This window comes from Musca vetustissima, unplaced genomic scaffold (assembly GCF_032173495.1).
Source record: "Musca vetustissima isolate MV318-11 ecotype Yass unplaced genomic scaffold, APGP_CSIRO_Mvet_v1 utg63244, whole genome shotgun sequence".
Taxonomy (NCBI): Eukaryota; Metazoa; Arthropoda; class Insecta; order Diptera; family Muscidae; genus Musca; species Musca vetustissima.
Genome location: NW_026887327.1, coordinates 9,287 through 21,369, shown reverse-complemented (window position 1 = coordinate 21,369; position 12,083 = coordinate 9,287). Strand labels below are relative to the sequence as shown.

General features: G+C 38.5%; 1 protein-coding gene across 1 annotated transcript; it reads right to left on the bottom strand.

Annotated features, from left to right (window-relative positions):
* Positions 1-4,064: 4,064 nt before the first annotated feature.
* On the bottom strand, positions 4,065-10,973 carry LOC133334897 (zinc finger protein ZFP2). Its single transcript, XM_061543214.1, has 2 exons — positions 9,862-10,973; positions 4,065-5,108 (listed from the first exon to the last, which is right to left on the bottom strand). Exons 1-2 carry the CDS (start codon positions 10,969-10,971, stop codon positions 4,065-4,067), a joined length of 2,154 nt encoding a protein of 717 aa, XP_061399198.1. The 5' UTR covers positions 10,972-10,973.
* Between the last annotated feature and the right edge of the window lie 1,110 nt (positions 10,974-12,083).

Genomic DNA, 12,083 nt, shown 5'->3' with positions numbered 1-12,083 from the left:
ACGAAACATACCAGACATCATTCTAGACTCAATTCAGTACGTTATGCTAAATTTCGTGCAAATCGAAAGATATATAGGGACTTTGGTGCACCATTTACATGAAATCGGACGAAACTATATATGGGAGCTATATCTTAATCTGGACCGATTTTCACGAGACTTGGCAGATATCACTCTAGGCTCAATTCAGTAGGTAATGCTAAATTTCGTGCAAATCGAAAGATATATAGGGATTATGGTGCACCATTTACATGAAATCGGACGAAACTATATATGGGAGCTATATCTAAATCTTGACCGATTTTCTCGAAACTTGGCACACATCACTCTAGGCTCAATTCAGTACGTTATGTCAAATTTCGTGCAAATCGAAGGATATATAGGGACTTTGGTGCACCATTTACATGAAATTGGACAAAACTATATATGGGAGCTATATCTAAATCTGGACCGATTTTCTCGAAACTTGGCAGACATCACTCTAGGCTCAATTCAGTACGTTATGCCAAATTTCGTGCAAATCGAAATATATATAGGGACTTTGGTGCACAATTTACATGAAATCGGACGAAACTATATATGGGAGCTATATCTAAATCTGGACCGATTTTCTCGAAACTTGGCAGACATCACTCTAGGCTCAATTCAGTACGTTATGCCAAATTTCGTGCAAATCGAAATATATATAGGGACTTTGGTGCACAATTTACATGAAATCGGACGAAACTATATATGGGAGCTATATCTAAATCTAGACCGATTTTCACGAAACTTGGCAGACATCATTCTAGACCTAAATGATTAGGCTGTACCAAATTTCGTGCAAATCGGAAGATATATTGGGACCGTTTACATTAAATCGGTTAAATATATATATGGGAGCTATATCTAAATCTGGACCGATTTTTCCCAATTTCAATAGGGTTCGTCCTTGGGCCAAACAAATGGGCTGTGCCGAATTTCATCCAATTCGGATCATAAATGCGACCTGTACTTTGCTCACAAAAATACATGGACAGACAGACAGACAGACGGACGGACATGCATAAATCGACTTAAAAAGTGATTCTATGCATATTCTCAAAAGGAACCATGGGTCTATCTCGTTTCCTTTTGCCTGTTACAAACATATGCACAAAGACATAATACCCTGTACCACAGTGTGGTGAAGGGTATAAAAATCTGAAAATGTTCATATATGGAAATTCGGAAGAGAATTTAGATTATCTGAAAGAAATCGGACCAAATTCCGTGTAAAAAGTTTGAATATATTTTCTGAAAAAATATACTAGGGATTTCGACATTTTTTCAAAACACATTTAATCACGCTTTTGTTTCCACTGCTGAACAACATCTATAAAATATAAAAAATTCCAAACCGTTACACTGATTTTTCAAATTTGTTCATTTCAAAACACATTTCTTAAGTAAAACAAAAGAGCACTATTCAGAACTGACATGACTTGGAAAAAGTTCGTAAAAGAAAATATAAAATTATGTATAGTTCTGGAATTTATAAACAATTGTTCATACCTTGAATTTGGTTTAGGAAAAAAAGTTCATAAAAGGAAATAAAAAATTATGAATAGTTCTAAAATTTAGGAACAATTATTTAATTCTTTGATGTAGGCACATCCTCCTATTAGAGATAAAGAAGGAAACCTGGCGACAGATACAGACAGTGTGCAGAGGATCTGGTATCAAATAGTAGAAGTGAAGTGGATACCTCAGAACCAATAATAGATGACGGTATAGAGTGTATACCACCTAGCCAAGACGAAGTCAGAATAGCAATCAATAAGCTGAAGAATAATAAAGCAGCTGGCGCCGATGGGTTACAAGCCGAACTATTCAAGACTTGTGGTCAGATGCTGGTAAGGAGCATGTATCAGCTGATTACTACAATTTGGCTAGAGGAATGCATGCCCTATGATTGGAACCTCAGCACAAAAAAGGAGATAAGACGATATGTGCCAACTATAGAGGAATAAGTCTCCTTCCCATCGCATATAAAGTGCTATCCAGCGTACTGTGTGAACGACTGAAGGTAATGGTCAATGACATTATTGGACCATACCAATGTGGCTTCAGACCTGGCATATTGACCAGATTTTCACTCTGCGCCAAATCTTGGAAAAAAAACACGAAAAACACATCGAAACATTCCATCTATTCGTCGACTATAAAACCGCATTCGACAGCCCAATCCGTTCAGAGGTATATAAAGCCATGTCTGCGTTTGGCATTCCTGCAAAATTAATTCGGCTATTAAATTAAATTCGGAAAGGACCTCTCGGAGCCCTTTAATACCGAACGAGGATTCAGACAAGGTGACAGTTTGTCTTGTGGTCTTTTTAACATCCTGCTGGAAAAGGTCATACGAGAGGCAAAAGTGAACAGAAATGACACTTTGTACACCAAACAACACATGTTACTTGCCCACGCCGATGACATCGACAGATATTCACTCTGCGCCAAATCCTGGAAAAAAACCCACGAAAAACACATCAACACATTCCATCTATTCGTCGACTATAAAGCCGCATTCGACAGCCCTATCCGTTCAGAGGTATATAAAGCCATGTCTGCGTTTGCCATTCCTCTAAAATGAATTCGGCTATGCAGGATAACTTTAACAGGCACAATATCAGCAGTTTAAGTCGGAAAGGACCTCTCGGAGCCCTTTAATACCGAACTAAGATTCAGACAAGGTGACAAGTTTGTCGTGTGACCTTTTTAACATCCTGCTGGAAAAGGTCATACGAGAGGCAAAAGTGAACAGAAATGGTACTATGTACACCAAACAACACATGTTACTCGCCTACGCCGATGACATCGAAATAATAGGTCGAACATTGAGAGCGGTAACAGCCACCTTTGAACAAATTGAGAAGGAGTCTGCCAAAGTGGGTCTGGCAGTAAATGGCGAGAAGACCAAGCTGATGGTATCAACGCGCAAGACGTCCATTAGACTCGGACCAACTGTGGAACTTGAGAATTACAGCTTCGAGGTAGTCAAAGATTTTATAAACCTTGGTACCGCCATAAATAAAACGAATGACATCGGTTTAGAAATTCGGAGAAGGATAGTGATGGCCAGTAGATGCTACTATGGTCTGGGCAAACAACTCAAAAGCAAGGCCACCTCCTCCGTCAGACCAAACTCACACTCTACAAGACGCTGATACTACCCGTGGTGTTATACGGATCTGAAGCATGGGTACTTGCGCAAGCAGATGAGACAGCTCTTGGAGTGTTTGAGAGCAAAAAATTCTCCGAAAGATCTATGGGCCGATCTGCGTTGATGGTGAATATCGCCGTCGAATGAACCATGAGCTGTAGCAGCTATTCTCTGACATCGGAAATGTTGGACGTATTGAGCTATAGCGACTACGTTGGCTAGGTCATGTTGTGAGAATGGATGAAGATTCTCCAGCCCAGAAGACATATAAAAGCGAACCAGCTGATGGTTCATGCAGAAGGGGAAGGCCAAAAATACGTTGGAAAGATCAAGTCGAAGACCACATCGCCAAAAATGGTCTTTCAAATTGGAAAAACTGCGCAAAAGACTGACGCGCCTGGAAATCTTTTCTAAGCTCGGCTTATGGAACGAAAGTTCGGTCACAAGCCAGCTAAGTAAGTTAATTGTAGAAAAATGTTCTTCGAGCTGCAGATTTATTGGAAAAAATAAACACAAAATTTTTTTTTAAATATAAATTTATTTTATTTCTTTCACTATCACTAAAGCTAAGGGGAATACTTGGCAAGCGGGACAGAAGACAAAAGAGAAATTAAAACTAAAAATTACAGCTACTTTTTTAAAACTATCATTTGTATCACAGTTTGAAATGTTGTGGAAGAAGAAGAAGATGAAAAAAACAGTACATAAAAATAATTAAAGCGTTTAAATAACTAAACCTAGTAATAAATGTCAATTTAAGGAGGAAGTTTTAAAGCTAAACTAATTATCTTGATAGGAGGATGGAAGGAAGGGGACATTGCACGTTGGACTATTCCGTTGGACTGTTATGTGGCTGTCGGGAATGCTTGTTGCTTGTGTGCCTTTAAAACGGTCTCAAGGTGGACAGTAGAGGCTGCTGGGCTGGCGGAAATCCAGTGGAAGCGGTCGTTGGTACGGAATTGTGAACTGTGGATAACATCCGAATGCCAGCCGATAAAGTGGTGGATGGCATGTAAGGAATGCTGCTGATGCTGGTCGATGGGACATTTACACCATGATAAAGACTGTTACCGTTGCTGCCAACACCAGCCGTTGAAGGTAAACGGGAAATGGTATTCAGCAGCAGACTTTGGGCCGTTATGGCCGATGAAGATGAGGCAGCGGCTGCTGCAACTGAGGCGGCGGATATTGATGATTTCGTTTCAGCCGATGATGAGGATGATGTTATTGAACTGTTGGCCATCGCAGAAGAAGCTACAGCTCCAGCAGATGATGGTGTTGAAAACTGTGTCATTTGTAACGGTCGATATTGACATTTTTTGGCATGCGTTCGCATATTACTCGATTGTGTAAAGGCCTGATTGCAATTCGGATGTGGACAGACATAGGGCTTACAACCGGTATGATAGTTCAAGTGTGTCTTCAGATGATGTTTCTTGGTGAATGCCTTCGGGCAGATGGGACAATTGAATGGCTTGATACCCGAATGCAGCCTATGATGTAGTGTCATATTACTACGATCGGCAAATGATTTACCGCACACCGAACATTGATAAGGTTTTTCTCCGCTGTGTGTGCGCATGTGTTGCTTCAGTAGCATTTTACGCGAGAAACGTTTACCACATTCGGCACATTTGTGCGGCTTTACACCCGTGTGTATGCGTACATGCATATTAAAGGCAACACGTTGATTAAAGGACTTCGGACAATAGGGACATTCGTATTCCTTTTTATTGCGATGAATTTTCATGTGGCTGCTTAGGTAGCCTTTGTCGTTGAAGGTCTTGCCACATTCGGGGCATTCCGCTGCAAATTCTTTGGTTCCACGATGCACGGAGAGATGGTATTTGTAGTTCCGCAATTGGGAGAAACCTTTGCCGCAATCGGTGCATTCATAGCGTGGTGATTTGTGGGTTTTTTCATGGGCCTGGAAAGGAAAGAAGAAAGAGGGAAATTATTAATAAAATTTTCAGGAAGGCGTGGATTTTTTAAAACATATTTTAGAGGGTTTTAAAGAGGCGTGGATTTTTTAAAACATATTTTAGAGGGTCTTAAAGAGGCGTGGATTTTTTAAAACATATTTTAGAGGGTCTTGAAGAGGCGTGGATTTTTTAAGGAATATTTTTTAGAGTTACCACAAAGGAGTCGATCATCTAGAATATTTTTTAGAGTTACCACAAAGGAGTCGATCATCTAGAATATTTCTAGAGGGATCATAAAAGGCGTCGATGTTCGAGAATTTTTTTACAGGGTCAATAAGAGGCAATGATTTTAAAAAGGCGTGGGTTTTTTAAATAATATTAGAGGGTCCACAAAAGGCGTCGACTTTTAAAAATCAATAAGAGGCGATGAATTTCTAAAGAATATTTTTTAAGGGTCTATAAGAGGCGTGGCTTTTTAAAGGATATTTTTTTGGGACTAATAGAAGAAGTGGATTATTGAAAGAATATTTTTGAGGCCATCTATAAGAGGTGTGGATATTTTAAAGAATATTTTTAAGCGGCTCATAAAGGGTAAACATTTTTTTAAGAATATTTTTAGAGGGTCTATAAAGGGCTCGGAATTGCTTGAAGAATATTTTTAAGGATCTGTACAATGCATGAATGTTTTAAATGAATATTTTTTAGAGGTACCCAATGGAAGTTCAAACATTTTTATATTTTTAGAAACTCGGAGTTTTCTAGAGAACATTTTTAGATGTACTCAATCGATGCTCAGATTTTTTAATGGAATATTTTTAGAGGTAACAAATCAAATCTCGGATTTTAGAGGTGCCCAATCGTAGCTCAGATTTGTTTATGTTTTTACCTCTATAAACATAAAATAAAGCTCAGATTTTTAACGAAATATTTTTAGAGGTACTCAATCGAAGCTCAGATTTTTTCAAATATATTTTTAGAGTTACAGAATCGAGGCTCGAGTGTTGTATATTTTTACAGGTATCCAAACGAAAATCGGATATATTAATGAATGTCTTTGTAGGTACCAAACCGAGACCTATTTTTTAAATAGTTTTAAATGTACCCAATGGAAACTCGGATTTTTTAAAGAATATTTTTACAAGTAACTAATCGAAGCTCGAGTTGTTTTTAAATATTTTAGAGGTAACCAACCGATGTTCGAATTTCTCAAAAATACCAAACCACTTTAGTGGGTACTTAAGGGGGATTTCTCTACTCCTAGAGAATACATAGGTAACCCCTAGAGATTCCTTGATGATACTCCGCATTTGCATAGCTTCAAGAACTCGGAACTGATAAATTACCGTCTCCTCGACGAGAATGTGCCGTTAAAACCATCAAAATACGGAGGTCGGTACTATAATATGGAGGCTATACGAATACGTTGGCCGATATTGACAATTTTTCTGCAGAAATGTTAATCAGCCCCTAAGAGCCTCGGAGAAAATGAGCTGTGAAAATGCGGCTAAAACCATGCGAACCTTTTTATGGAGGATAAGTCAAAACCTGTGCCAATATTGATCATTTTCTGCATAGATATATGTAACCTTGCAAAAACCCCAAATGCCGATTAACAATTTCTTCAATGGGAAAGTTCGGCTAAAAAAGCTACAAAATATCGAAAATAATGCGAGACCGTTAAATAGAGGTTTTTATCAAACCAATATGAATATTTTCTGCAACGATTTCAATCACCCTCTAAGATCCCAGTCCCTCTCGGTGGAAAAATGCACCTAGAACCATAAAATTTTCTGAAATTTTTTAAAATATCGAAAATGAGCCGGAACCCTTATATGGGGTTCAGTAATTCGACGATACAGAACATTTACACATATACCAGAGGTCTATGGCTTTATAAGCTATTCAACTAGAAATCTAAACCTAATATGGGATTTTTTTGGAAACCCCCGAAGGCCCTATTTATGAGCTCGCTTGGGTCGGACTTTATTTTGAATTTTTGAAACCCTTGAAGGGCAAGATTTTAAAACATCCGTTTTCTTTTGAGAAATTTGAGAAAATGTCGAACAGATTTAGATTTTATTATACCCTTCACCACACTGTGGTACAGGGTATAATGGTTTGTGCATATGTTTGTAACAGGCAAAAGGAAACGAGATATACGCATGGTTCCTTTTGAGAATACGCATAGAATCACTTCTTAAGTCGATTTATGCATGTCCGTCCGTCTATCCATGTTAAATTGTAAACATAGTACAGGTCGCATTTATGATTCGAAATGGATGAAATTTTGCACAGCTCATTTATTGGGCCCAAGGACGAACCCCATTGAAATTTGGAAAAATCGGTTAAGATTTAGATATAGTTCTCATATATATTTTCGTCCGATTTAATGTAAATGGTGCACCAAAGTCCCTATATATCTCTCAATTTGCACGAAATTTGGCACAGCATATTGAATTAGGTCTAGAATGATGTGTGTTAAGTTTCCCTAAAGTCGGTTCAGATTTAAATATAGCTCCCATATATAGTTTCGCCCGATTTAATGTATTTGGTGCACCAAAGTCCCTATATATCTTTCACTTTGCATGAAATTTGGCACAGCGTAATGAATTAGGTATAGAATGATTTGTGTTAAGTTTCCTGAAATCGGTTCAGATTTAGATATAGCTTCTATATCTGACCAAATGAAAAATTTAGTATCGGTTGCAGAATGGCAAAAACTGAATTTTTTAAGCAGGGAATTCAGCGGATTGGATTTTTAAACGAATGTTTTTAGAGGTAGCCAATATCTTGGAAGAGAGCATTTTATTGGAAATACCCCCCTTAGAGGGTATTCAAAATTCCACAACCTTAGAGATTCTCCAGAGATCAACCAAAAAGTCCTTATTGGCTTCTCGAATTTTGCGTAGATTAATGCCAACCTCCAAGAACTTCAAATTAAAAAAAATTACTGTCACTTCAATGAGAATGTCCGCTAAAGATTTAAAAATACCGAAAATGAGATGTCAGAACCTGGGCCTATATTTATAATTTTCTTTCGAGAACTGCGTAATGGCATATTACAGTCACTTCGTTGGCAAAATTCAACTAAATATCGAAAATTAGGTCCTCACATATATAGGGCTATAGCAATTATTCTTTGGAAAGATTTATGTCAACATCCAAGAACTCGGAATGTCAAATAACCGCCACTTCTGTGAGAATGTTCGGATAAAACCTGGGAAGTACCCAAAATGTGGTAAGACCTTCTTTAGTCCTATGCCAGAACCTTAGTCCTATGTTAGTACCTGGGCCATATTGATATTTTTCTGAATACATATATGTCACCTTTAAATACCCGAAATGCCGATTTAATGCGACTAAAAGCCTTAAAACTATCGGAACGAGGGCGAAACTTGAATATGAAGGCCATAACAGTACGTGGACCGATATTGAATATTTTCTGTAGAAATGTCTATCAGCCTCTGAATGCTTCGGAGAACTAAACTAGAGGTACTTCGTTCTGAAAATGTGGATAAAGCTGCATGAGGGTTATGTCAAAACATGGACCTACATCGAAAATTTTCTGTATACTGAGAATGCAAACTAAAACCACTTCGGTTGGAAAAATACTCCCAGAACCATAAAAATCTCTGAAAATCTCCAATATACCAAAATGAGGCGGACCCGTATGACGGATTATCAAAACGTAGACCCATACACATCCACACATACCAAAGGTTTAAGAGCAATACGATGTTAGTACCATCCAATGGAAAATCTAAACCTACTTCAGGAATTTTTTGAAACCTCCTTTGGAAGGATAATTTTTTTTTTTAAGTTCGTCTGCGTCGGACATTGTTATGCATTTTGGAAGCTCTTGATCCAAAAATTCTGATTTTTTTGGAAACTTGAGAAAAGGTCTGGCAGATTTAGAAATTTGTTGAACCCCATAGAAGGTTAAATGGTTTAAGCTCACAGAATCGACTTCCATCCTGTACTTATTTAATTGAAGCCCCTTAAGAGGATTTATAAGTAGATTTAGAAACCTCCACAAGGTAATTTAGCCCTACCAATTGTGTAGTGAATTCGGAAGCGTCAAAAAGGCGGCTTTAAAAATACATTTTCTGAAAAAATTGAAGGCCTTTTAAATGAAAACATTTTTAGAAAACCCCCCCCACCCCCCTCAAATGAAGTATGGGAGGGTAGAGGCTTATGCATGGGTCGCTCTTCAAGGTCTCCATTTTTGTAATTATTCATAACATCGAATGTTAGATTACCTTGTTTTAGTTCCAACTAAAATCTGATTATAAATCCTCTTCAGAGAGCTTCAATAGAATTGTTCGGAATGGAAGTCTCAAGGACCACTTCTAAGTTTTTAAATCCCCAACTTCCTTGAGGATATTTCCCCATATTCTACTACGATTTTTTGATATCGAATTTTTGGAATGCTCTTTAGAAGTGATGTGTTTATATCAAATGTTCGAAAAATGTTTTTGTGTGCCTTTGACGGATTCTATTAGGAATCTGAAATGAAATGTTCGAATTTTTGAACTCTTCCAATGTGTCTTTAAACTTGAATTTTACTAACAAATGGTCGACAAATTTTTTGAATACCTCGAAAAGATATCTAAAGGTGAAGATTATTTCACTTTGTCCCTTAAATGTGACCGTTTCAACCCGCTCCTAAGGTAACTCTAAATCTGAAATTATTTACTAAATATATTCCTCTCCAATATATTTTATTTTAATTTAAAAAAAATCGTGACCTCCTCTTACCTGCAATGTCTGTGAACATCCAAAAACCTTATCGCATATCCGACATTTATAGCTAATTTCCTCTGAATTCCGACTTTCAAATAACGTTGACATAGATCCTCCTGCTCCGGTGGCACCCTTTCCTGTAGTCAAATGGATATTTGTCACCGATGTCAATGAAATATTTGTCGAAGCCGCCGCCGATAGCATTACATCCTTTTGTATTTTCGAATGATAAGAGCTGGTGGAGCTGATGGTTGAGGCTGTGGGTGACAATATTGGGCTCTTATACGAATAACCACCAGTGGCAGAATTTGGTGTTTTATAATAGTTCTCCAAACATTCCGAACAATCGAGGCGAGAGCAGATATATTTGCTTGTGGTTGGTGTGGAGGTTGATGATGATGGTGCGGATGTTTGGCATTGCGGTGCGGTGGGTGTGGGTGGTGTTAGGGGGGTGTGTGTGGGATTTTGTTTGTTGCTGTTCTGGTTGTTGTTGTTGTTCAGAACATAGGGTGCAAAGTAACGCTTTTGATAGGACGAGGTTGCTGGTCCAGGTGCACTGCGGGGTAGGGGTAATTGCTGGTATAAACCCGCCATTGCTGCGGTTGTTGTAGCTCCACTAAACATCTGCGGCAAAAATTGGGCATAGAATTTCTGGGCCGCCATCGCTGCCAAAATGTTGGGATGTATGGCGGGGTAGGTAAAACCTGCATCAGGTGTGGTGTAGGGGAATTCCAAGGCAGGGTTGGAAGATGGTATTGTTGATGTTCCCGTTTTCGTTTTTGATAAATCCAAAATATCTGCCGCTACAGGGTATTGGGCCTTTGTGGCCACCGGTGCATAGAGTTTGGGACTGGTGGGTGGTGTATCCTGTGTTATGGAACTGCTGGAGGTACGTGGCGATTGTGAGGGTTTACATTTGTCCGGTGAATCTCCTAATATCCGTTGTATACTAAAATCTGTAACATTCAGACCGACGGCGCCAGCAGCAGCCGGCTCAGCATCGGCTGGCTGGGTATCCCGACGTTTGTTTGTTGGTTCGGTTTCGGATTTTTGATAGGCCGACATTTCGATTTGTTGTAAACGTTGCAATAGCGATTGTTTGTAACCCATTCTCAGCTCATGCATAGTATGAGGTGAGGGAAGCACTTTGTAGACACTTTCACAATATTTTTCCGAACTTATTTTTTCTTTTAATATTTTTACAGATCGGGTTCTATTTTATTTAAAAAATATATTCTTTTTAATTTTGTTGTTTTAATTTTTTGTTGTAATTTTTTTTCACTTCAACCCGTCACACGTTCAGCCGTTGCTATGTCGTTACGGTTCCGCATCAAATCACGTTATGATCCCTTGGAGCATTGTTATGACACTTACATCCATGCCAGTCACAGCTGGACAACAAATATCACAAACAGCTCAGCGAAGCCAGTTGTTGTTGTCGTCATTTCAAGTCCAGCTTCTCTTCTCCAGACACACACACCACCACTCACACAGGTGAGCATTGAACCAACCCATTCAACCATCCGATCATTTAGCTCAAAAACCAATGGCCAAGTGTTATACATGCTGGCTGTAGTTGTTGTTATTGTTCCGTTCATGCCATGTTTAAACTCTCAGCCTCTCTGAATGATGTTGGCCACAAACTCACCCCGAAAAAAAATTAAATGTGCCGAAGTAGGCGTTATCTTAATTGGCCAATAAGAAAAGACCACAAAATTTCGAGCCACTTATCTTGGGAGACCATACAAAAAGACAAACACACACAGACACACAGGGGACAGGTGTATTTATTTGGCAGATTATTGTGGTCAACAGGTGGAAAAAAACAGAGGGAGAGAGGTCGATTCTGGTCAGATTCTCTCTCCGAATATCAAACGTGCTACTAAATTCGATTAGTAGGCAGCTACTAAACGGTAGCAGTTTTGCAGGGGAAGGGGTTAAATTTTAGTAATTAAGACATGAAATTATTGTAGGGCTCTATAAGAGGCGTGGATTTTTTAAACGAATATTTTTTTCAGGGCATCTATAAGAGGCGTGGATTTTTTAAACGAATATTTTTTCAGGACATCTATAAGAGGCGTGGATTTTTTAAACGAATATTTTTTGGGTCTCTATAAGAGGCGTGGATTTTTAAACGAATATTTTTTGGGTCTCTATAAGAGGCGTGGATTTTTAAAGGAATATTTTTTGCGTCTCTATAAGAGGCGTCGATTTTTAAACGAATATTTTTTCAGGAC

What these genes read in the sequence shown, in the direction of transcription:
- LOC133334897 (XM_061543214.1), bottom strand. Translation starts at nt 10,971, where the DNA reads ATGCATGAGCTGAGAATGGGTTACAAACAATCGCTATTGCAACGTTTA. An exon ending in GATGTTCACAGACATTGCAG is followed by an intron (nt 5,109 to 9,861) that starts GTAAGAGGAGGT and finishes TTTCCTTTCCAG; the next exon opens with GCCCATGAAAAAACCCACAA.